Source organism: Podarcis bocagei (assembly GCF_964188305.1).
Source record: "Podarcis bocagei genome assembly, chromosome: 2".
NCBI lineage: Eukaryota > Metazoa > Chordata > Lepidosauria > Squamata > Lacertidae > Podarcis > Podarcis bocagei.
The window spans coordinates 59,688,577-59,713,747 of record NC_138126.1 but is presented as its reverse complement, the minus strand read 5'-3'; the positions used below and the strand labels follow the sequence as shown (position 1 = coordinate 59,713,747).

General features: G+C 44.7%; 1 protein-coding gene across 5 annotated transcripts in view; it reads right to left on the bottom strand.

The window, feature by feature from the left end:
* The window catches only part of CACNA2D2 (calcium voltage-gated channel auxiliary subunit alpha2delta 2), a 553,469-nt gene that overhangs the window by 90,086 nt on the left and 438,212 nt on the right, over nt 1-25,171 (bottom strand). For all 5 annotated transcript variants that reach the window (XR_014003634.1, XM_081177654.1, XM_081177655.1 and 2 more), the window contains 5 exons: nt 21,001-21,051; nt 20,630-20,729; nt 10,187-10,345; nt 8,313-8,420; nt 777-855 (listed from right to left, as the gene is read on the bottom strand). Coding sequence is in view for 4 of the 5 variants with exons in the window: in XM_081177654.1 (XP_081033780.1) it covers nt 777-855; nt 8,313-8,420; nt 10,187-10,345; nt 20,630-20,729; nt 21,001-21,051 (497 nt within the window). In the remaining variant the exon portion in view is untranslated. The remainder of the gene's footprint in view (nt 1-776; nt 856-8,312; nt 8,421-10,186; nt 10,346-20,629; nt 20,730-21,000; nt 21,052-25,171) is intronic.

The following is a 25,171-nucleotide window of genomic DNA, read 5'->3' as shown; positions in this document are numbered from 1 at the left end:
ATTCACTAGATTAATCTGATGGCTTAGAGACCAGGAGATCCAGCTGAAGTAAGTATAAAGTTAAACAAATAGGGGCTATAAAAATGGTTGTCCCAATCCGGACAAGGTGATACTCCCTTGGAGAGAGATGTTGGCCTCACTTTAGGATCAGGAACGGTGGACCGAGATGTTGTCTATCAACACTGCATGTTGTCTATCAACACTTCACCTGGATTTGAATCTGAAAGTGGATTTCCATCCACTTTCTGATGCAAATGGCTACGCATAACTACAGGTGACTGTAGGTGAAGTGGAACAAGTAAGTTCAGACAAGGGCCTTGGAATGTGGAGCTATTAGGGTCAATTTATGCAAGATACAGGGTATGCAAACATCAGTTATCAGTACCATGTTCCACATGCAACATTCCTTTAAAAAGTATACTTAGAACATGTGCCAGTCCATTTCTTGATTCTGGATGCCGGGTGGGCTGACTCAGGATTGTTCACATCAGTGATTACCGGTTCTTGAATAAGAAATGTTGCTTGGCCTTCACTGTCTTCAAGCACATATCACACTAATCATGCTGATTATGTAAAACTAAACCAATTAAACTATGAATAATAGCTGAGCATCACTGGCTCAGTGGAGCGAGTTGCTTACACTGGTCTACTCTGGAAAACAGAAAGCTAACTTTCCCCTCCCCTCTTCTGACACAGCAGAGGATAGTTTCTCCCCTCTCACATTCTGCTTGACAGGCTAACAAGAGGTAATTCTGTACTTAAGCCACTCTCCCTACCTTTGTTAGCACACGCCATCCACTGCAGAGGAGTGACGTCATAGTTATGCTGTCCAACAGAAAAGGTGAACACTCGCACCTGTGAAAAGGAAAAAAAGAGTGATTTCTTTTTAATAAAGAAAATAAGATTAGTAGCATCCTTCAATAACCGTGGAGGGTTTGCCAACACCCAAGCCTATAAATGCACACATTTTGCATCTGAAATGCAAGCACCTGTAAAGGAAAATGGCAGATAGAGATTCTACAGGTAAGTACTTCCTAGGGACTTATCTGTATGACCGCTGGCTGCATGGCAGCTGCATGGCACCTCCCTCCCTCTGGCCATGCATCTCCTGCACCAAATATAATTTTTTTAAAATACATTTTCTAAGGTGTGGCAAAAAGTTTGATCTTGCACATGGTGGCAGCTGGCTGCACCCAACTAGCTGAGGAAGCAAACACAAAAAAGGAATGTTCAAGCAGCTACCATGCCTTCCAGTTTCCCTGTGCTAAGATAAATGCTTGAATGGTGCAGTACATGCTCTGCAGCTGGGTGGCTTCATGTACTCTGTAATTTATAGCCTGCTGCTTGGAAGCACAGTTCTTGATCATTGCTCCTGTTGTAGTGATAACTAGAAAACCAGCAAAACAGCCAAAGCTTAAAGGTAAAGGAAAAGGTAAAGGGACCCCTGACCATTAGGTCCAGTCGTGGCCGACTCTGGGGTTGCGGCGCTCATCTCACGTTATTGGCCAAGGGAGCTGGCGTACAGCTTCTGGGTCATGTGGCCAGCATGACTAAGCTGCTTCTGGTGAGCCAGAGCAGCCCACAGAAACGCCGTTTACCTTCCCGCCGGAGCGGTACCTATTTATCTACTTGCACTTTGATGTGCTTTCGAACTGCTAGGTTGGCAGGAGCTGGGACCGAGCAACAGGAGCTCACCCCGTGGTGGGTATTCGAACTGCCAGCCTTCTGAACAGCAAGCCCTATGCTCAGTGGTTTAACCCACAGCGCCACCCGTGTCCTGCTTACACCGTGTTAAATAGTAAAATGGAAATTATTTATTTGTAAATACAAATTCTCCAGAAGGACCAAGGTGGCTCACAACACTATAAGACCCATCAACAATGTTAAGCCCTTGATGTACTTAACTAGGGGGTCTGTTCCTACAACCACTGGATGGGCGGCAGTTGTGGAAAAAATGCTAACACATGCTGGCTCCCATCAGCTATGTGTACCAGATACTGTGATGCGCCCACCCTTCGGCACAAGCAAGCAGGTGCCACTCTAAACCCTTTCTTGCAGTGGTATGGCAAAAGCAGAACCCTGTGTGTCATGGCAACTGCCCATGAATTTTCAAGCAGCTGCCACCAACCCAGTGGCCACCTGGATTGGTCCTAAGATCAAGTACCTGGTGCAAGTGAATATGGCTGTTCATCACTTACCAGTTCAGGTTTATCACTTAACAATTCACATCACTAACATAAAGTGCTTAAATTATGCTGGACATCATTGTGCTGCTATTCAGCAACACCTTTGCACAGATGCATGTCACAGAAAGAACTATTCTGTCTGGTTGTCAAAGCCAGGAGCTACTCGTTTCCCAATGGCACAATGAAGAAACCTCAGTTTTCAAGCAAAATGAAGTAAGCAGATTGAAAAGCAACAAGTTGACAAAACCACATTCCTGAACGAAATGTGTTTGGGATCTAGGCCCAACTGTTAGGTTTTAAATACATATGGTTGTATCCAGTCTTAAGTCTTATGCAGAGTTTGGGCTCAGCAGAGGTTTCTGAGTCCAAGCCAAGCACACATTTATCATTGTGAGATGAGCTGCAAGCTAAACGGACTGCCATTCCTAAACTCATTATGTGGGTGGAGACACCTCTATCTCCTGAATCAACAGGCCCACAGGAAAACTTGCCGTGCATTATTTACAGATTATCTGGGAAGGGTCTTATCACACAAGTGCTAGAGGACTGGACTCTCCATCAAATGGGGTCAAGAGGGAATAAATTTGACTCCCACACTACTATTGGTAAGAGTTGCTACTGTTGTAAGCAGTACCCACTCCCTCAATTTCTTTCCTTTGTTGCCTGCATGCAGGTACAATGAGTTTGGAAATAGAATAAAAAAATGGAAAAGCTGATTTTCTGTGTGCAAGCCATGAATCAGAAGGTGTAAATGCTTCGAGGGAACTGTGCAGCTGCTGAAAAGCATCAGGATTTCACTAGTAAGTGAAAGAAGGGAAGACATTCATGAGCCAGAAACTGGATTTTGCTTTGGTGTAGCATTTTACTGATCTTTACTGTTCTGCAAACTGCTGGACGAGGAAGATGATGTTTCAGTACAGTATCCCATTTCTCACTATTGAGATCTCTCATCGGGTTTAAAAGCAGCAGATGTTAGAGATGTTAGAGATCATACCCATTTCCTTTCCCTCTTGTATATAGGGAGGGAGGGAGAAAATAAGCCCAAGCCATTTGAGTACTTCCACCCAGCAGGCTTGTGTGTGTGTGTGTGTGTGTGTGTGTGTGTGTATACACACCCACCCACCCATGTGATGGAATATCTCCCAAACTCAGGAGTGTTGACAAAGATGCACCTTTTCCTGTAGCAGCAGCCTGTGCAAAGTTTCAGAGGAAGTTCTGTCCACCTTTTTTGGCACTTCAAGGTCGGTGCAGGTAATAAAAACAGTGCCAGCGTGTTAGACGCCCCATTAAAGGGGCAGTGGCTCAGTGCGGGAGCAGACAGGCAGGAAGATCAACTGTCTAAATAGCTCACATCAAATGAGGCGGAATCCTGCAATAAAGCATGAGTTAGCCACTTCCCCTTGTTCCCGTGACTGAGCTGATCCAGGTCACACAGCTGGTTCCTCAGCTATTCGGTGCTGTGTCTTGACTCATTTATAAGGTTCCATATGCAAAGATCTGGGCGGGTTGGTGCTGTCTTCCACCCCTCATTGGCTCATGCACAGATTCTATCTGGAAAAGCTAATAACAGTTTGAGCAGGTGAAGAAGAGGCACAGTATGACTCCACCTGTCCCCTTCCCTGGCATAGTTCAAGGCTCCATATGGTACATTCGTGCCAAATGAAGAAGCACAGAATAAGGGAGGCACAGTACACACTATTGTACTGTCTGGTATATGTTTTGGCTGCAATACAGCCATTTTGTGTAACAAAGGTCTGTCAGAGGCAAAGCTTAAACTTTCAGAGAAAGACAAATTCACCTAACGAACCCTGCCAGCAGAAGCCTGACACAAGGGCTTCCACTTGTACAATGGGGCTTTCCTTCTGCACCCCCCCCCCAAATAGGCTTGGGGGGACTCCCAGAACATTGCACAGGGGAAGGGGGGTTGTTCCATAGGGCAAGCTGCTATGTTTGTGCAGATGGAGCGTCTGTAATAGCACACCATTAAATCCCCCACAAAGACTTCTATGGAATATGTATGGGAAGCTACTCACAAGTAACTCTTCCCGAACAGACAGCAGAAAAATCTCTTTCCCTTTCCTGCTCCCAGGTAGAAATCAAATTTACAATGCTTTTGCATTGGCAACACAACAACGACGACCCCTTCTATACCTGAAACTTGAAATCGGGACTTTCTTTCCCATAAAGGCGAGTGGATCCCACTCCCCCCTCCCCCCCTGTCCCTTGTAGGCAGCAACATGAGTGAGACCATTCGGGAATCTAGCTTGCCAGATGCTGCGAGTGAGTGGCTTGTTTTGCTCTCTGACTGATTGAGAGCCAGCAACACTTATCTACAATGGCATGGTAATTTACTTCATAACTAACAAGTTACCTTAATCGGAATCAACAGTGTTTTCCATCTCTAGCTAAGAGCTGCTTCACACATTATGACATTACATGCTGGAAAACTATAATGCATTTAACAGCCCTGTCAGAATTTTAGCTAAGACAGAGTGCTATTTTTGAATTCATTTTCTTATGCAGTACTTTATATTCTGGCTTTACCTAGATGAATCTGCTTGCTTAAACTTGTGTCCTGTGATATTCAAAAACACAAACATTTGGATTAAGGCCTGTGCATATTGTGTGTGAGGGGAGAAATCAGGGGTTCCAGTGGGGAAGGGTCTCATTGCTCTGCAGACAGGTTCAACGCTGTGATGGAAGGCTTAGAAGACTTAACTGTCTCCCTTCAACAAGAAGAGTACAGACACAGAAACAGAAAATCCCTGACTCCATCCAGATACAATAAAGCCTAGTGTCGTCTAGTGACAAAACAAAATAATGGCATGTGATCCCCCTCCAAGCTTTGCTGCAGATCAGGGATAGCTAATAACGCCCTATGGGCATTATGGGTCTATAGCTGCCATTGGCCCCAGCCTTCATGACCAAACAACAGGGATGATGGGAGCTGTAGTCCAATTATTATCTGGAAGGCACATTGTTGGCTACTGCTACCACTACTGTAGATCCATAGAGAATGAGGTCTCTCTGTGCACAACTGTTAAATGGGTCAAAACTCAGGTCTGCAGCGTATAGCTCAGAAAAACACTCTTGGGACAAGAGAGAAGCCTGAAAATTAGCTCTTGCCTGATAACTGACGATAATAACGGGATATATTTATAGTATCTTTAAATGGTGAATCACAGTATATTGCTAGGCATGGGGGCTGGGGGCGGAACAACAATTGCAAGCAAACTCTGAAGTGAACAGCATCCTTGCCCTTGCCAAGCTACTTGCCCCTGTAAGGAGCAACTTCTGACAGAGAAGCTGGAACTGAGGCAACCGGGAGTAGCCAGAAGAAATGCTATGGTGGAGCCTCAAGGTCAAACTGCACATACTGCAGGACATTGATGTTGTACCACCCACCCTGATGCCCAATGGCCTGCTTGACCAAGGCTGTCTCCAGGGTCACGTTGGACACTATTGTTTTGGGTGGCAAATGGGTGGCATTTTGAGGTGCTGAGGCTGTCTCAGGGCTAGCTTGAGTTTGCATGGCAGCCATGGGACTAATTCAGATAGTTATCAGCCCAACGCACAGGGCGAGGCGTACTCTCAGGGCTGACTCATCGGCAGGTCAGAATGGAGATGCAGAGACTCAAAGTAAACCCAGCTTTTTATTCAAGAAAATAGTATAAAAGCAGAGAGCATGGAGGCACAGCTTTCCTCAGTGGTGATGTTGCCAAGATTGGCTCTTGGCCCTTGCTGTTTCCTCCTAAACCTCCTCCTCTGGATGTCTCTCAAACTGGTGTAAACTCCAGTGGGGAGGGTGCCCCCATGGGCTTTCTCAGCTTTCCATTCAGCTACATGCAAAGCCCTGTGTGACCTTGGAGTCAAAGGGGGAGGGGAGCTTACGACAGTGGGACCAGGCAGCTGCTGAGAAGCTCGTGCAGCTTTTGTCCCTTCCTCCTCCTCTCTTTCAGGTCTCAGCCTGTCTCTGTCTGCACCCTGTTCTGCCCTTGAAAGGCTTTCTGCCTCTAGCTCTTTTCTTTCCCTCAAGCCTGTTGCTTCTTCTACTTCCTCGGCAATCTTTACGGAGCTCTGGCCCAATGGTTGCCAGTGGTTTGATTTGAATTAATTTTATAATGAATGATTTTAGAGTGTTGTGTTGTGTTGTACTGTTTTATTGTTGTTAGCCGCCCTGAGCCCGGCTTCGGCTGGGGAGGGCGGGATATAAATAAAATTTATTATTTATTATTATTCCCAGCCTCCCTCCTCTTCTGACGTGTCTTCAGAGTCCCAGCACCACAATTCTGGTTGTGAGCCTTCTTTCTCTGCTGCTTCCCTAGGGGGCTGTGGAGTGATGGTCGTAATCCCGTTGTCATAGTCAGACTAGTTTTAATGGCATTTCAAGGATACATTTGCTCAGCTCCATAGCATTTTCAATGCAGTAGTTCTTGTGAATACTGTTGGGGTTGTTCAGAATTTATGGGATCTGCTTCAGTTTTTGAGACCCAATAATGTAGACAGGACCTTTGCAATTATGTGACCTGCTTCTTGCTCACTTTACCCATGTCCATCCTTGCTGGTGAAAGCCAGTTGGGGAAAATGGATTGGCAAGGTGGGTCCAGGCTGTGGTAAACATTCAGTGGAGTGGTGCCTGTTGTCTTTAAACAGGCAGTAGTGCATAGATTCCTAAATAAATCCATCCTGGACCCTTTGGTTTATAACAACTACTGCTCAGTGACAATCTCCCCCTTCTTGGGCAAGATGGTGGAGAGTGGTGGCACAGTGGCTACAGAAGTTCCTGAAAAATGCAGATTATCTGGAGCCATTTCAGTTTGGCCTCAGGCATGGTTTTGGGATTCAATCAGCCTTGATCACCCTGTTGGATGACCTGTATCAAGAGCAGGACAGGGGGAATGTGACTATGACAGTAAGAGCTGTTTAGCAGTGGAACAGGCTCCCTTGAAAGGTGGTGGACTCTCCTTCCTTGGAGGTTTTTAAGCAAAGGTTGGATGGCCATCTGTCATGGATGCTTTTAGCGGAGATTCTTGCATTGCCGGGGGTTGGACCAGGTGACCCTTGGGTCCCTTCCAATTCTAAGATTCTATGTTCCACATCTTTTAAGACCATTGATAATGGTATCCACCGGGATCAGCTCTGTAGGATGGTATTAGGAGCACTGTTTCACAGTGGCTCCACTCCAGCTGCAGGACCATGTCCAGACAATAGCACTGGGAGATTGTCTCAGCCCTATGATCCTTGTGCTATGGTGCTCTGCAGAGCATGATCCTGTTACCAGTGCTGTTCAATATCTACATGCAGCATTCGGGAGTGGTTATTAGGAGTTTTGGGCAAAGTGCCACCAGTACACTGATGACACACAGCTTTTTCTGTCCATAACATGGACATGAGTCAGAAGAGGCAGAATGTGATCTGGACCACTGTCCGGGCACAGTGGCGAACTGGAGGAGGGCAAATAAACTGTGTTTGGACCCTGGGAAAAGGAAGGCACAGTGTGTGGGTGCTTCCCATGTCCGAGAGATGGGCCATTTGCCTGTTCTGGACAGGGATTCACTCCCTCTGAAAGAGCAAGTCCATAGTTTGGGAATAATCCTGGATCCGTTTCGGTCCCTTGAGGTTCAGGTAGCATTTGTTCAGGAGTGCCTTTCAGCTATGGGTGCTATGCCAACTACAGCTATTTCTGGACAGCAATAGATTCATTCACTGGCAACCCAGGACTTGATTATTGTAGTATGTTCTATGTGGGGCTACAATTGGGCCTGGTTTGAAAGCTCCAGCTGATGCAAAAGCTAGACTGTTGATAGGGACAGACTACTGCCTGCCTATAACACTGGTGATTAAAAGCTTGGACTGGCTGCTCATATGTTATTGGGTCAATTTTAAGATTCCTGTTTTAATTTACAAGGCTTTTAACAACTTGGATCCAGGATACCTTAAGGCCTGCCTAATCCTTTATATCCCCACCCAATCAATGAGGTCTTTGGGGTAGTCTTTGTTTATCTCTCTCTTCCCCCGCCCCCCATGGCTTAGATCCACCAGAAGCTGTGCATTCAGAATTAGTACAATTCTGTGAAACCCCCTTCCAACTGAGATTAGACTAGGTCCCCTCCAGTTTAAACTCACTGTCTTGTTAGGCCAGTTGTACTTCTCAAACACATCTTGCACTCGATCTTCTCCTCCGTCAGTGAACATCATGATCATCTTATTGCAATTGGCTCTTGTGATGTTGGACTGCAAATGGGAAGCAAACATTTGAGTGAGTGCACAACTCAGAACCAAAGGCATTGCCCTAGAAAGGATTGTGGGAAGAGAATGCCAAATATGTCTATATGTATGTTTAATACCCTTTGCTTAAAATAAAGCATAGAGGGGCAGCATCAGCATCGTGATTGCATTTTTTTCAGAGAAACGATCTGGTTGGATGGATGGCTGATGAGTGTGTGAGTGAATGAGTGAGGTATGTGTATATGTAAAAATGCAGTTCTCCTCTCACAATCTTTAAACATGGAAGCGATCTCTACAGTAGATAAATCCCCACAGTTACTGGGTTTACAGGCATGTCAGAGCTAGTGAAGGGAAAAGTAGGATTCAAATCTGAAGTAAATTAGTGGCAGCAGATACACACAGGTTTGTGTATGCACAAGCACCTGCTTCTTTACTTGTAAAAGGGAATGGCAGACGCTAGGCATAGATGTGCTTGCAGACACAGAGGCGTACACAGAGTAAATGCTGGGACTACAGTTTCCTGCCCTTTCCCAGCCACGTCTTCAGCCCAAGAAACTGGCAGTGAGGGATCTGTTTTCTTTAGCTGCTTCTCCAGGGGTGAAGGTGGTGCAGATGAACAGGGAGAAGGAGGGGTTGTCTGGACGGAAATTATGTTGTGGCTATTACCGCTCAGCGATTAATAGGGCTATCCGTCTTTATTTTGCCCAACGTCACCGCAGCCTGCCTGAGCCGAGCCCTCTCAGATAGGCCATGCTACCTTTCTAATGAAATGGAAGAGGCAGCTGCTGCCGCCATTAAAACTTAAGTGTCAGCCACTGATGCTTTTCATTTATCTGGGGAGAAGCAGGCAACACCAATGCCCTGTCCCAGTATAGCTCTATTCTTAAGGCACATAGACCTCCCCCCCGCCCACTACAATGTCAGGGAGAATAACATGGATGCTCCCAGCCCTGCTCACCACTTTGCAGCTGCTGTGTCACTGGGAATCCAATGCCGTAAGAACAATCTCCAGAGATGGATTGTTGGTTACAGAGGAATTTCCTCCAATTCCAACAGCATCCGCTACTCCAAATTAGACTCATAAACAACTGTTTCTTTTTCTTTGCTTATGCCAATGCCTCAGAATGTTATTCATCCCATTATTATTATTATTATTTTTGCCCTGCTCTTCCTCTAAGAAATACATGGTTCCTCTTCCCATTTTATGCTCACAACTATCCAAAGAGGTATAGGTTAGGATGACAGTCAGTAATTAGCACAAGGATTCCCAGTGACCTTCGCAGCTGAGTGGGGATTTGAATCTGGGTCTCTCCCTGGTCCTAGCCTGACAGACACCCACTCACTGTGTGAACTAAGGAGCCATGAATTAGTGGATGAGCCATAAAGGCCATTTCTCATGATGTGTGAAGAAGAATTTGGAAGGTGAGTGATGCGGTAATGTTGCAATAGTATGTGCGAGTCTGAGACACACCTCTACAAAGTCCTAGGAAGCTTCTCTGCTACTCATGCATCTCAGTGCCAAACTAGAGGAGTGATGTGAATGCATGTCCAACGTCTTCCTCTACCCCAAGCACCTGCCAGGGGAGCAATTTGTATAGGGCCTCTGGAGAAACTGAAGCCCCTCCCCATCCCATGATGCTAATGATCTTAGCCCTTTTTATGCACCTTCAACATCACGCCTAGTTTGGTCCTCACCTCCACAGTCCCATATTCTCCTGCACACATCTTTTTTGAATTCCCCGCCCCACTCTGAGTTTACACCCTGTGCTTACATTTTGCAACTGTTCAAAGGCATATTCAAAGCCGGCCTTGTAGTCCGTGGTTCCTTGGGCCTCCATTAAATCCACCTTTTCTTTAAAGACCTTCTTGTTGCGAATATTTGCCTGGACTAAATGCTTGAAGCAAGATACAGGCTGTGCATTTTGGTTGAACTGGAAGACAAGAGGTAAGAGAGGTGCAGTGCATTAAAGGAGGCGAGAAGGCAGTGCAAAAGTTGTGAACCGCATCCACCCCTCCCCTTAAAGCTGTGTCTTGTTTAGTTGATAACGGAACCATGGATGTTTTCAGCAATACAGATGCAAGGCTATCTTTTATTCTGTTAGCAATCTCAGCAGTCTACGTGGACAGCTGAGGAAGTTAGTTGGGAGGCAAGCAAGGTCAAGAGTCAGATGCTACTGTCAGTAGACACTTGCTACCTTCTCACATACATTCTAGCTCAGTTCATTGGGACTTTTCTAGTGACAAGCCAATTGCAGATGTGCTAACTTTGGGTTTGGGTCTGAGTGGTGGCAAGCAGAGGTCTGCTCTTCCTTCAAAGGCCCCTCCCCAAAGAAACATTTGGGAGTGGTGATAAGCTGCATTTAGCACATCAAACTGTGAGAGGAGGTGCCTTGAAACTGTAGCTCAACTGCAGCTCAACTGGTGTTGATTTTCTGCCATCCTGTTTTGGGGACTGGCCAATGGTTTTGCTCCTCCAAGATCTGCTGCATATTTTTGCATCATTGGACATATCCAAACTGCAGATTTAAGCAGAATTAAAGCAGATAACCTTAGCAGTTGTAGCACTTTTGCGGGATGGAAAGCCGGGCACATCAAACAGAAATTTCTTTTTGCCTTGTCAGCTGCAGTTCACAGGATTCCCCCTTTGTGTAAAGGCAAATGAGAGAGTATATAAAATGGATATGTTTGTAATGTAGATATGACCACAACGAGAGACTCAAAGGGAACCAAGATTCTGCCTGAATACACACCATACATTCAAAGCACATGGATCCCCCCCCCCAGAAGCCTGGGAACTGTAGTTTGTTAAAGGTGCAGGAAATCAAAGCTATGCGAGGGGTAAACTACAGTTTCCATGATTTTGGGGTGTGAGTGGGTGTGCTTTAAATGTATGGTGTGTACACAGCCTCCAACTATCTAACAGTTATCCTGTACTTCTTCCAAGAATTTAGGGCGGCAAAGATGGGTGACCCCCATCCTTTTATCTTCTCAAAAACCCTGTAAAGTTTGTTACTCTGAGAGATGGTGACTGACTCAAAGTTATCCAGTAAGCGTTATGGTCAAATAGAAATTTGAACAAGTTGCCTTGGCATGACCACAAACCTTCTTATGGTTCCAAAAGAACAAAGGATATATGGAAGATATTTTGGGCAGCCCTCCTATGCACCCGCCCCCTTTGTGAATGCAATATTCACAGTCAGTTGTTCAAAATGCACAAGGTGAGAAAGCGAATCAAGGAATTTGGATAAAAAGGTGTGAGGAGAAGTGAGGGAAATAAACAATGGGCATAAACATGCTTTCAGCCCCTCTGCTGAAGGACAGGGTCTTCTTATAATGAGGGCCACATTGCCCCCCCTTCTATAGGTTTAGATTTTGGAGGAATTCATGGGAATTAATGGTATGTTGTGATTTACACACACACACACACACACACACACACACACACACACACACACACCCCAACCACCACTCAATGCGCAACTGAGAACAGAATGAATTTGCTGAGAGAGAAAGCTGTGATTACCTGAACACCTCCAGGCGTGTTTTCTGCAGGACATTTCGGTGGCTTATCACAAGGTCACAGGCCCAGTTAAGAGCATGCCCTGTGCTAAGCTCCTGTTAGGAGAGGGCTGACTTTCCACTCAGAGTTTGGCCAGGCGGGTGAAGCGAGAAGGCATTCATTTTTGCTTATGGCTTAGTTTGCTGGAAATATGGAACATTCATTTAGGAGGCAGTGAGCCAGCAAAAGTAACGAGGCTAGACTCGTTAATTAGCAGAGCCCTAGCACAGGCATGTTCCATGCCAGACAGCAGGCACGTGACGCAGAGAATGACAAGAGCTCTTCATTTTCTTCCCGATATGACTTTCTTTAGGCTCACAGAGAAATAAAGTTGCAGAACTTTTTTCAGTGAGCAGACTTAATTTGGGCCAAGGCTACAACTGCTCAGGGCTTAGCAGCAATGCTATATAGACGCCTGCCCTATAACATGAAGCAGCAGTAAAGAAGACATACCTTTGTGTTTACGAAAATTGCCTTACCACTAACCACAACCCTTTCCAGGACAAAGGGGATGGTTTCCAAGAAGGCATTAACTCTAGCATTATAGAAAGCAAATACTGGCTCCAGAGCATAGGAGGAGGCATCAAAGACAAGGGTTGCCCTGACCTGTTCTTTGACATTCTGCCCTTGAAAAACTCATCTGAGGCAGGCGGTACACAAAGTTTATTCTCAGCCTATGGGATCACTATCTAGAGCACAAGTGGGCAACCTTTTTGGGCCAAGGGCTGTATGTGGAGGCTGATCAAGGACTCACAGTCACATATCCATGCACCCACTCATCCATCCACACTTGGCTTGCTCTCTCTCTGACACCTTAACCCCCCCTTCCATTCCCAGCAAATGTTAAACATGCACATACACACCCACAAGCTGCATGAGGAGGGCAGGGTGGGGAAGGGGAACAGGGAGGTTATGCACTCCCTTAGTAAAATAACGCTGTCCTCTATGCTGCTATTAGCATTGTGGGGATAGAGCTCTTGATTGCATGAGCTTAAAATCTCCCCCACGGCAGCCCATCCCAGTGTCTCTTTGCTGTGTAGCACTGCAGGAACAGCAGTCTTTCCCCTGCTGCGCAGCATACAGCTGCTCGGCTGTTCAGTGGGGAAAAGTGGTCAGGGCTCCTTGGAGCTCAGTGGGCCAAAACTAAAGGTGACCATGGGCTGGGTTGCCCATCTGTCTTCTAGAGCAGAACCAGGCACAGACAATTGTAGGAGACAAAAATGCTTGCTGCTGTAGCTGCCACCTGTACTATTGATTAATTAGTAAACCGCTTAATGCAGGGGTCAGCAAACTTTTTCAGCAGGGGGTCAGTCCACTGTCCCTCAGACCTTGTGGGGGGCAGTTATTAAACAACTACCAGACTTTTAGAAGACATCTGAAGGCAGCCCTGTTTAGGGAAGCTTTTCATGTTTGACAAATATTGTATTTTAATATTTTGTTGGAAGCCGCCCAGAGTAGCTGGGGAAACCCAGCCAGATGGGTGGGGTAATAATAATAATAATAATAATAATAATAATAATAATAATAATAATATTTTTTGGGAATGAACAAATTCCTATGCCCCCAAATAACCCAGAGATGCATTTTAAACAAAAAGACACATTCTACTCATGCAAAAACACGCTATTCCCGGACCATCCACGGGCTGGATTTAGAAGGCAATTGGGCTGGATCCAGCCCCCGGGCCTTAGGTTGCCTACCCATGGCTTAATGTCATGATAGCTTAAAAATGTTTTACAAAACATAAAAATCAACCACCCAACACTATTAGGATACAGAACAATTAAAAACACATCATGATTAAAATACATAATAATAAACCACCCACATGGAAATATCTGTGCTTAAAATATGCAATAAAGCAATCCCATTGAAGCATTACAGAAATCAAAATGGGAAACTCGGGTCAAGAGATCAAGGAAATGCCTGCGTAAACAGGTACATTTGCAAAAGTCAGTAGAATGGCAATACAGATGGGGCCAGTTCAAGCCTATACACTGTTACTACTCGAAAGCCAAGGTGGGCAAGGAAGGTCCAACACAATTTCTGGTTAATTCAATTTGTTGATAAGCTACATCACTTTCCCTTGTACTGCAATGCACAGAACACCTTCCCTTTCCACCCCCTCAGCTAAAACACCTGTTCATGCTCTAATCACCTCCCACCCTATTAACCGCAACCTTCTTTTCCCCGGCCTTCTGTTGTTGCACCTTAGCTGCCACAGTCATTCATCTTTCTCAGTTCTCAGTTCTTGTGACAGCCCTCTTTCAATTCTTGCGCTGGCTACCTATTCATTCTCAACTCTTTGGCTGTGGTTTTAAAAGCCCTTCACAGACTCTCCATCCCACCCAAATTTCTCTGTCCGTTAATCTGGATATGTCACTGCCTCTGGCACCTATTCCTCCAACTCTGCCATCCGCACATGCCCAAAGGTCTCCTGCTCTTTCTTCCAGAATTCCATCCAACTCCTTTATTAGTTAGCCCAAAAGAGAAACAAAACAAGGCCTTACACAACTAAAAGCTTTTTCCTGAAAGTTAAGCACAGAGAACTTTCAACAAATGACTCCTGTTATAAACGGTTATAAAGGCCAGGACTAGCCGCCTGAAAAAGAGTTTCTACGCTAATGCAATTCTGGTTCTAAACGCAGCATAAGGGGTCTCTGTAGTATAGTGTATTTTAAAATGGGGTTTTAGAGTTTTTAGGGGTTTTTGAATGTTTTATGTAGTTTTGTAGTAGTTTTATGTAGTTTCGTAGTAGTTTTATGTAGTTTTGTGGTAGTTTTATGTAGTTTTCAATTTCATTGTTCCGCAAGGGACAATGACAATAAAGATATTGTATATCGTATATATCGTATGAAATGTACAGTATGAGCCTACTATGATAGCCACCTCCAAATATCTAAAGGGCTGTCAGGTGGAAGATGGAGCAAGCTTGTTTTCTCCAGTGGATTCAAGTTACAAGAAAGTAGATTCTGACAGTGGAATGGATACTTTCAGGTGGTGGTGGACTCTCCTTCATTTGAAGTTTTTAAGCAGAGGTTGGATGGCCATCTGTCATGGATGCTTTAGCAGAGATTCCTGCCTTGCAGGGGGTTGGACTCTAGTCAGGGCCCCTTCCTGAGGATTCCTCAGGATCCTTCCCACTCTATTATTCTATGATACTTTTCCAACAAATGAATATGTTCTCAACACAGTCCTAACAATCAATTTAAAAGGGAGGAGCCCTGGAATTGATGATAAGCCCCTCACCATGTCACAGTCTGTTCCTCTTGTCTTCTGTATCCTTTTTCCCTTATCTAAATATTGCCAATTTTACCTGCCTGTTTAAAGCCCAGCACACCCCGTCCCTGGTGCAAGATAAACCAATCAATAACAATGATGGCAGCAATCCAGCAATGGCTCATAGCGGACTCTCTCGGGCATGCAGAAGTGAGGAAGATAGGAGTTATGTGCCCACCTTTCCCAACACAACAGCTGCCAACAGTTTAACAAAATGGTCTTATGAGTGAGGAAGAGAATATTTTCCCCCAGGCATCTATCTTGATATCTAACTGGCCAAATGCATTAATGATAATACTGATTCATAACCAGATTGCAAGATCTTCACAAGCCATTTGGGGGGCATTTGTCTGATCTTTACAGCAAATACATGTTGTATTTCTGTAATTATTTTCTTTTTGGTTTTTTCCCCAAAGGCTCTTCCCCTTGCAGGACTTCCACATGTCCCTGAAAACTCTAAAAATATATATTTTTTATTTTAGTTGGGCAGAATGTAGTGGGTTATATCAAATTCTAGGATGGCTTCACACCTTGCAGGAAGAGAGAGCGAGTTCCAGGCATTTTTACAACACAGCAGCTATTTCTTTAGCATATGAAAGGGAGACACGCAGGCATCAACCATTCCACTTGCTACCTCAGGAGCCCTTGTCTCCTGATGAGAAGGGCTCCCAGCAGCCCCACAGGGTCTCACTAGCACAGCATTATGGATAAGGATAGAAGTAGCAGGAGAGCCAGTGTGGTGTAGTGGTTAAGAGCGGTGGTCTCGTAATCTGGGGAACCGGGTTCGCGTCTCCGCTCCTCCACATGCAGCTGCTGGGTGACCTTGGGCCAGTCACACTTCTTTGAAGTCTCTCAGCCCCACTCACCTCACAGAGTGTTTGTTGTGGGGGAGGAAGGGAAAGGAGAATGTTAGCCGCTTTGAGACTCCTTCAGGTAGTGATAAAACGGGATATCAAATCCAAACTCTTCTTCTTATTATTACTAGGGCTATGGACTCCCCCCCCCAAAGAAAAAATGGGTTTCAGAGGTATTTTAACCCATCCTGAATCAGGGTCTACAATTTCAAAGGGTGGTTGGGAATCAAAATACCAGAGAGGGGAACAGGCCACTAACCATGCTGCTGAACATGGTATCCTCAAAATGTTCTTTATTTGAATGATTTAATGATTTAAAGCTGCTGGCTCTGCCTGTGGCTTTGGGGAAACAAAAAGAGTGGCATTCTGGCTGCCAAAATGCTTCCTTCCCCATGGTGCATTTGACGGGGGGGGGGCACCTGGGAAGGAAGTATGATGACAGTCAGAGCTCAGCTTGTGATGCAATCAATGGAGCTGCTGGGAAAGCTGGCAGCTTTAAAACTCTTAAAACAGTAGTAGGGAACTTCCATGGCCAATGGATCTAATTAGGCCCACCAGGTCCCTGAATTTGTCCTGAGGCCATTTTGAGCAAACCACAGCCACCTGTCAGTCACCTGATGTTCTATAATGCCACAGGGATTCTGGTTATCTCCTGAGTAAGCACTAATGCCCAAGATCAAAGATATGCAATCGCTTAGCTCCAATCTTAGTTCTAAATTTCACAGCGCTAAGATAGGACAGAAGCTTCTATCCAGTTTCAGCGCTGTGGTGCTTAACCACATAAGAGACAAGCTTCTGTACACTCTTTGGCAGTTTGTGGTATGTTTACCCATTATTAATGCTAATGCCATTTCCATTGTTGATTCTAGGCTTCCCTTGGTTTGTATTTTGTTCTTGAATTGTTTTAGTTTTCCATGCCAGCTGTCTAGAAGACTTTTGGCGGAAAGATGGCGTATGCCTCACTTCTAGATCAGGTATACACCTTCAGAAGGGAAATGGCAAACTTCGGAGGTAGAGCACATGCTTTGAATGCAAAAAGTCACTGGTTCAGTTCCTGGCATCTTCTGGTAGAGCTGGGAAAGACTCCCATCTGAAGCCCTAGAGAGCCATTGACAGTCAATGTAGACAATACTGAGCTGGGTGGGCCAATGGCCTTAACCTGGACACAAGGCAGTTTCCTATGTTTCTATCCTCCCCAAGACACATTATGAATAATGCTCAAGCCTCTCTGTGCTTAATGTCCCTGACCCTTCTGCCCAGCCTGCCTCAAGACTTTTCACTCATGCGTGCAGCAGGCCTTGTGTTCCTTCTATCTGTCCCCCTGAGGTTTGAGGTTTTATTCTGGAAGCATTTGAGCAGTTGATGTGATGCAATTTGACAGCTGATTATAGTATTACCTCTCTATGCCACTTCGGCAGAGCAGATAGGGAAGAGTGAACTTTGCCTCCATTTTCCTGGCCTGGGAAGGATAATGGAAACAGACTGCCTTATGGGTGTGTAAACGCCTCACCCATATGGCCTCAATCTTAGGTGAGGGATGGAAATATGGTTGGGTAGAGTGAGGCTGCCAGATAAGGGGCTGTATTCACCAGAAGATTCCTTGGGAATCACAAGGGGAGAGAGTGGTTTTGTGCTAATGTCCTGCTCGCAGGCTTGCCATAGGCATTTGGTTGGCCACTGTGGTAACAGGCTTCTGGACTCGATAAGCCTTTGGTCTGATCCTTCAGGGTTCTTCTTCATGGCTTAGCCCAGCTGGCCTAGACAAATTCTCTATCCACTATGCACAACAGTGATTCTCCTTGTATCATTGAACCTGGTATATATCATGGGCAAGTGTATCCATCAAGGGCCTTAGCAAGGCAAAGGTGAGAGAATAGAAACCTGTGTGGATTTCTTGAGGCATTTAAGTCCATGGAAGGAAGTGTGAATTTTGGTGCTATTCCTTAAGACACTGAACAGAATATGCTTTATTAGCTGTACAGCAAAAAACCCCACAACAACCCACATGTTCACTGACTACTCTGGATTGCTTAAATATACTAATATACTGAAGGACTATATTGCAATATCATTACTTGTACCTAAAAATATATCACTCTGAAAGGAGCCCAGCTCTGCTAATGATGCCTATTTCATGCATCATCTTGCATGCTTAAAAACCCCAAAGAATCTTACCTGTGTTTAGTCTAAGCTTGCTACAGCTCAGGCCCCCTGAGAAACATGGTCTCCAAAGTTAACTGGTCTTCTGTGGCTGTATGCCTCTTTGCCAAAGCTTTCCTTCCCCTCACCAACCTGCCCCCCACAATAAACACCTCATGCAAACAGAATAGTCCATCAAAGCTGGCATGGGGGAAATGGCAGTGGAAGGATGTAATTTATTTCTTGCAGGTGTGTTTTGTCATTTGCAATCGATCAAAGGCACAGAGCAGTCGGGAGTGCAGGAAAAGGAAAGGTGACAGAAATGGTAAATTGGGCTGCAGGAGCTGCATGAGGCAGAGGCCAACGCCTCTGACGGGCGTTTCCCTCTTCTTTCCCATTATACAAAGCAATAAATACAGCAGAATAAAGAGCACACTTGTTTTCACAGGGCTGATGTGGCATTTTGTTTTGAGATGCTTTCAGAACTCATTTCCTAGAGAACCTGTTGTTTAACTCCTGGAGGCTGGTAAGTGCAAGAACATGGATTGAAAACTCCATATAAACCCTGGAGAATAGCTTTGCTCATTATGCAGTTCACTTACTGGTGATACACTTTCTTCACTCCTGAGTGGCTGTCATTCCACTCTTACCTGCCCCTTGCCCAGCACCATCACACTTGCCTATGATGAAACTGGCTTTAAAAAGTCTTGAGCAATTACCATGCATATTCAGATTATTCAAAATGGTGCTCATTATTAATACAAAGGAAAATTAATTAATGAAACACTCTGTCTAGGAAAAGCAGTAGATTCTCAGCCACTTATAGGATGATGATGACGATGATGACGATGACGATGATAATAATAATAATAATTACTCTGTGCATTAGATTATTTCTATGTAGAACTTTTGCTTTAGTTCTATCAAATGTTTAAGAATGCTTGGATTAGGTTCATATTATGCCCTGGTTTCTATCAGATCAGGGAAGCAAGGAAAATATAACAAAAAGGTTCTGATTATACATTTAATTGGACCAACTATCTTGACAGGATGTGGTAGCAAACATTCCTCAGTCCAAAATAACTCAAAAGCTGTCTTCCTTACATGGCAATGTAGTTGAGTTCTATGAATCACTGGGCTAAAGATCTGGGCAGAATGTCTACCTGATAGTTCCCTAAGGCAATACTAAAGTGCAAGTCTACAGGCCAGGCAGCCATAGCCAATCTTTCAATAGATTTGGCAATCAAATTAGAATGTCACTGGACAATACCCTCTAGCCCTCAGGACAGATATGCATATTGCCTTGTGGCCATAAGGATATCAAGAAGTGTTGGACAACTTTGAACCTAGTCCTGATCACTAAAGGAGATGGAAGATGACACATGGACAACATGCCAAGGATGTGGCAGAAGTAGACCCTTCTGTCTCTTTCTAAGTAAGAAGAAGAGAAGGAGAGAGTGAGTTGATACCTACGCCAGCCTCTCTCACTCAGTTACATGTGTCCTGACACCCCCATGCCAATTATTTGGCATAATGGTGTCCTGTAGCAATGGCAAAGCAACTTACTCACTGATTATCATGTAGCACCTTCACAACGACAACGGACCCATGCATCTTTACTGCCATACTCGGTTCTTTTGCAGTGAGGAAATAAGACTGCAGTTAGAGGGCACTTAAACTACGGTACATAGAAATTACCATGTAACGATACCTTATAGACTTGTACACACAGCTCTCATCTCCGTTACAGTTATTTAGTAGCTCAGCAATCCACTGTCTCATAGCACAGAGGAGCACTGAGGTTAGTTGTCTATACCGCAGATCTATCTGCATAACAATTATGGTGTGCTGGTTAGCAAGAAAGAAAGGCTACAATATAATTAGTGCCACTCGATTTATCTCTTTCCTAAACAACAATATATACTACGAGACATAACTAATAGAGTGTGCACACAACAAAGTCCCCAAGGACTGAATTAGGTGCTGAATCTGATTTTTACAGGTCTAAGCTATCCTCAAGTGAGGGTACAGACTGGAATTTTGTTCCTAAATATAATAGATTCTACATCATGAAAACCAGTCTTGGATCACAGGATGCAGATCTGCAAAGGCTCTTACTTTACATGCATTTTCCTTTCAAAAATAGTAATTGTTTCTTCCTAATTTTTCATCTTTATTCTAAAGACCACTGACTGGAACTGAAACAACTGGGAGCATAGAGGTATATATGCTAGAGTGATGGGTGTGTGCATCACCACTGATATCCATGGGGGATATTAGGTGCCATGAAGCCACATAAGCCTTCACCACTTTCATTTCCTACATCTTTCATTCTACCTCCACCACCTGCCTCTTGTTCTGCCAACCACAAAAAAGACACTCACTGAAGCCACATTGACATAGTCGTCATCTGAGAGAGTGTTGAGCATGTCATGGACTGATGTCTTCATCAGTTTCAGTGTCAGGCCACTAACGCTGCCACTCCTGTCAATAAAAGGAAGAAACAGCTCATGCCGCCACTTTATGACAACAGGGGAAAACATTTTAAAACAATTAAAATCCACTGCCCTCCCATTCTGAAGAACCCTTCCCTGGTTTCTGAGCTGGGCACCATGACAACCCCCGGACTCCCACATGTCTTTGAAGTGTAGCAGGCTTTACAGTAAGACATAGAATTATAGGACAAATCGTGGCCTTTGGACTGAGCAAGTACAAATGCCACTGAAAGTGGCTGATTTTGAGGAAAGACACTCACACATCCACGATGATCACCATGTCCTTTGGGGATGAGGCGCCTTGAATGTACCTGCATTAAGGAAAGACACAGATAAAGTGAGAACAGCCTTGATGATCCCACAGAGCACCACAAAAATGGCAGGCACACCATGTGGCAGGCTGAGGCAGCACATCCAGGGGGCCAGTTTTGGCATATGGTTAAAGGTAGGTTAGCTACCAGTGTTCTTTCATTTATTATTCAATATTTACCACTAGGATTTCTGCCTCACGCACCAACATGACTTGGAACAACTCTGCGAAAGGAACAAGTGGCCTTAGCCTAGAACTTCCTAGGAAAAGAAACAGCACCAAACCGGCTTCAGGCCGTCGCCCTGCTTGGTTTAGGCTTTGCCTTTCCCCGACCATCTTCACTGTCTGGTATACCACAAGGATATCAGAAATTCTTCTTCTGTTTTAGATTAGCCACCTTGTAGGATGCCACCCAAACCATAAATTGCCTAATCTTAACAGGTGAGCTCCCTGTGGATTGGTGGAAGCAGTGACAGCTATGCGCTGTCTTCATGGCCAGAGGCAGTAATGCTTCTAGATACCAGGTGCTGGGCGGGGGGAGGGGGAGGGAGAGAGAGAGAAAGAGAAAGAGAGAGAGAACGCTCTTGTCTTCTTATAACCTGCCCTGCCGCAGGCCCATCCAGGTAGGCCTCAGCAGTTCTGGAACTGAAAGGTTGGCTCCATCCCACCAGCCACTACTGCTTTTCTTGGTCTTGAGATGAAAAGTCTTACAAAATCTAGTTTTCTTTTATGGAATAAATCTGGACATGAAGGTTAAACTGAGACTACTTTTGTTCTTTGGACGAACAGAGTGATATAAAGCAGAGATCCACCCAATGTTGTTGCTGTGTTAGCTATTAAGCAATTTTGTAAACATTTAAATACTGTACTTAATAAATGAAGATTTTTCTTATTATGTAACCATGAGTATAGTTCAGTCACAGGTAAAGCCTGTGGCATTTGAAAAACCCCCCACACATAATGTAAAAATGATTTGATCATTTAATTACCATGTTAACATTTGGCAGATAAATCCATGTATTTCTTTTAATAACAATCTATCAGCTATAACTCCGAAACAGACATTTTCTAGAATACCTGTGAAGTTAATTCAATAAATGTACTTGCTGGGGTTTTTTGTGGTCAGAGATTGACATGTTCTCTACATCTATAAAATATTACTGTGAAATCAAAGTTATACATAATGTACAATAAAGCGTCTGTGAGATTATTAAACTACAGGCTTTGTTTTCCATCACGAAACATTCAGATTCTTCAGAGATGACAAAAAGAAATGCACTATTGAAGTACATCTAATATTAGTACAGTGGTACCTCTGGTTACATACACTTCAGGTTACATACGCTTCAGGTTACAGACTCCGCTAACCCAGAAATAGTACCTCAGGTTAAGTACTTTGCTTCAGGATGAGAACATAAATTGTGCTCCGGCGGCGCAGCAGCAGCAGCAGGAGGCTCCATTAGCTAAAGTGGTGCTTCAGGTTAAGAACAGTTTCAGGTTAAAAACGGACCTCCAGAACGAATTAAGTACTTAACCCGAGGTACCACTGTAGAGAGAAAGGAAATATAGGTTTACTAGGGACTGCACGCCTGCTTGCTCTGCCTACCAACCCCTTTGCAATTCCCCCCCCCACATTAACTCCCTCAAACTTCCCCTAACTACCCGATACAAGTACTAAGCTTGCTTTTCACCTTCCCAACCCCTTACCTGAAACCATATCTTTCTTGTATTCTGCAGCTCCATTCTGCAGCCCTGTTTCCACCTTTACCCCCATGTCCATGCCTCTCCCCACTCCTTTTATGCAATAAGCCACTCCCATGGTAACCTCCTGCATTCAATGCCCTGGCAGTCTGCAGTCTGCATTCAGGAAATTCGCAGAAATGAAGGGAAAGGGAGGAGAAGCATTTTGCTTCAACAAGGGCAATCTTTAACATGGCACACCTATTAAGACCAGCATAGAGCATGTGAGCAAATTATGCAGAAATGGATACTGGGTTCATCATCCTAGTACTTCCAGAACTTCATCCTGACAATTGAAATCAGAATGTAGTATGCTGCACTGATTCTAATCAGGCTTGCACAACTTGTGACCTGCTAAGCTAAAGGCAGCCCATGAACAATATATTATGTGGCCTGCTGGGTGCATGGCAGCCCCCCTCTTTGTACCTACAAGCATCAAAAACAGAAGGTTTACAGAGTCTCCGATGCATTGACATAGCTGGTCAGCTGTGTTCAGCTTGGTGGGGAACAAAGTATGCAGGCATGTTCTAGCACGAAGTACCCCTCCATGAAGTGCATTATTAAACTATGGAATTCACTCCACAATGCACCATGAGAGCCACCAACATGGATGCCTTTAAAATAGGAATAGGCAAAGAGGAGAATGAGGTTATCAGAGGCTACTATGGTCTGCATTTACTGTCAGAGGCAGCATGGTTCTGAATACCAGCTGCTGGAAACCACAGGAGGGGAGAGTGTTCTTGCGTCCATGTTCTGTTTGAGGGTTTCCCATAGACAGCTGGTTGACCACCGTGAGAACAAGGTGCTGGGCCATTGGCTGGATCCAGCAGGGTCTTCTTACATTCTAAATACAAGGCACCAGTTAGAAGAAGAGTGTTGTTCTATGGCCATTCTTCTGGCTGAAGAGAAGCCCATTCAAGGCCCATTCAACTGGTTGTGAAGCAAGGAGGGCTTCAGAAGCAGTTCTGTACATTTTAGCCTGCTGGCATCTGAGGCAGAAGATTTGGCTGAATCAGAGATGGGCCTTGGGGATTTCATTAATGGTCCCCAAGCTTTATCCCAAGAAGTTGAGCAGAGAGAGAGGGAAAAGCAATGTATTCTGACCACAAATTTCTAGAGCAGGGCAAGGCATGAGCTATGAGGGCAGAGCATTCAATATGGTTAATGTAAGTGGATATTGTTATAACCAATGTTTTAATAATTACAGACACACAAATAAAGAACATATATGAACCAGATAAACCAAGCAAAGGAGAAGAAGGGAAGTGGAGATTGAGCCAAAGTGAGAGCTGGACCATAAAGAAGGCTGATCGCCGAAGAATTGATGCTTTTGAATTCTGGTGCTGGAGGAGACTCTTGAGAGTCCCATAGACTGCAAGAAGATCAAACACATCCATTCTTAAGGAAATTAGCCCTGAGTGCTCACTGGAAGGACAGATCGTGAAGCTGAGTGAGGCTCCAATACTTTGGCCACCTCATGAGAAGAGAAGACTCCCTGGAAAAGACCCTGATGTTGGGAAAGACAAGGAGAAGGGGACGACAGAGGACGAGATGGTTGGACAGTGTTCTCAAAGATACCAGAATGAGTTTGACCAAACTGCGGGAGGCAGTGGAAGGCAGGAGTGCCTGGCGTGCTCTGATCCATGGGGTCACGAAGAGTCGGACACCACTAAACGACTAAACAACAATAACAAATTCCTCAAAAGCTTTTCTTCGTGGAACTTTGAGGGGAGTCGTGAGAGGTGAATTGGTGTTGGTGGGGTAGGAACGTACTTTTTGGAGGCAGAAAAATATCAAATCAGGGACAGTCCCTGGAAAATGGGGTCACTTGGAGGGTCTGGTCTTCATGTTTATTTTAGCTGGCTGGTCAAAACTATCTGTCCTTGAGTACTGCATGACATATTTGTTTTAAATTGTAACCTGCTATGGCAATGAATGAAGAGCTGTTTCAAATTAATAATTACATAAATAAACCCCCATGTTGCAATGTGGTGTCATTCCTGGTGTGGTGTTGAAGGGGAAACATCTGCTCCCCCAAAACAACGTACCAAAATGGAATTCGGTCATGATGTAACATCATTCAGAGGAAGTATTGTGGGAAACAGTGCTGCAAACTCTGCTACAGCAAAAAAGAAAAGCAAAAGTGAAAAAAAGGAAGGAAGGAAGGAAGGAAGGAAGGAAGGAAGGAAGGAAGGAAGGAAGGAAGGAAGGAGAGGGGAAACCTCTGTTGTCGCTTTTCAAGTGAAGCACTTCACCTTTCTGAAAATTTCATTGTTTCCTCCTGCCCCCTCTGAAAAATACAGAGAATGCTTTCCCTGCCCCACCTTTAGTGACCTGCACCTGGGCCTATGAAAGTGAGAGCGTATTTTTGGCGCAGCTCT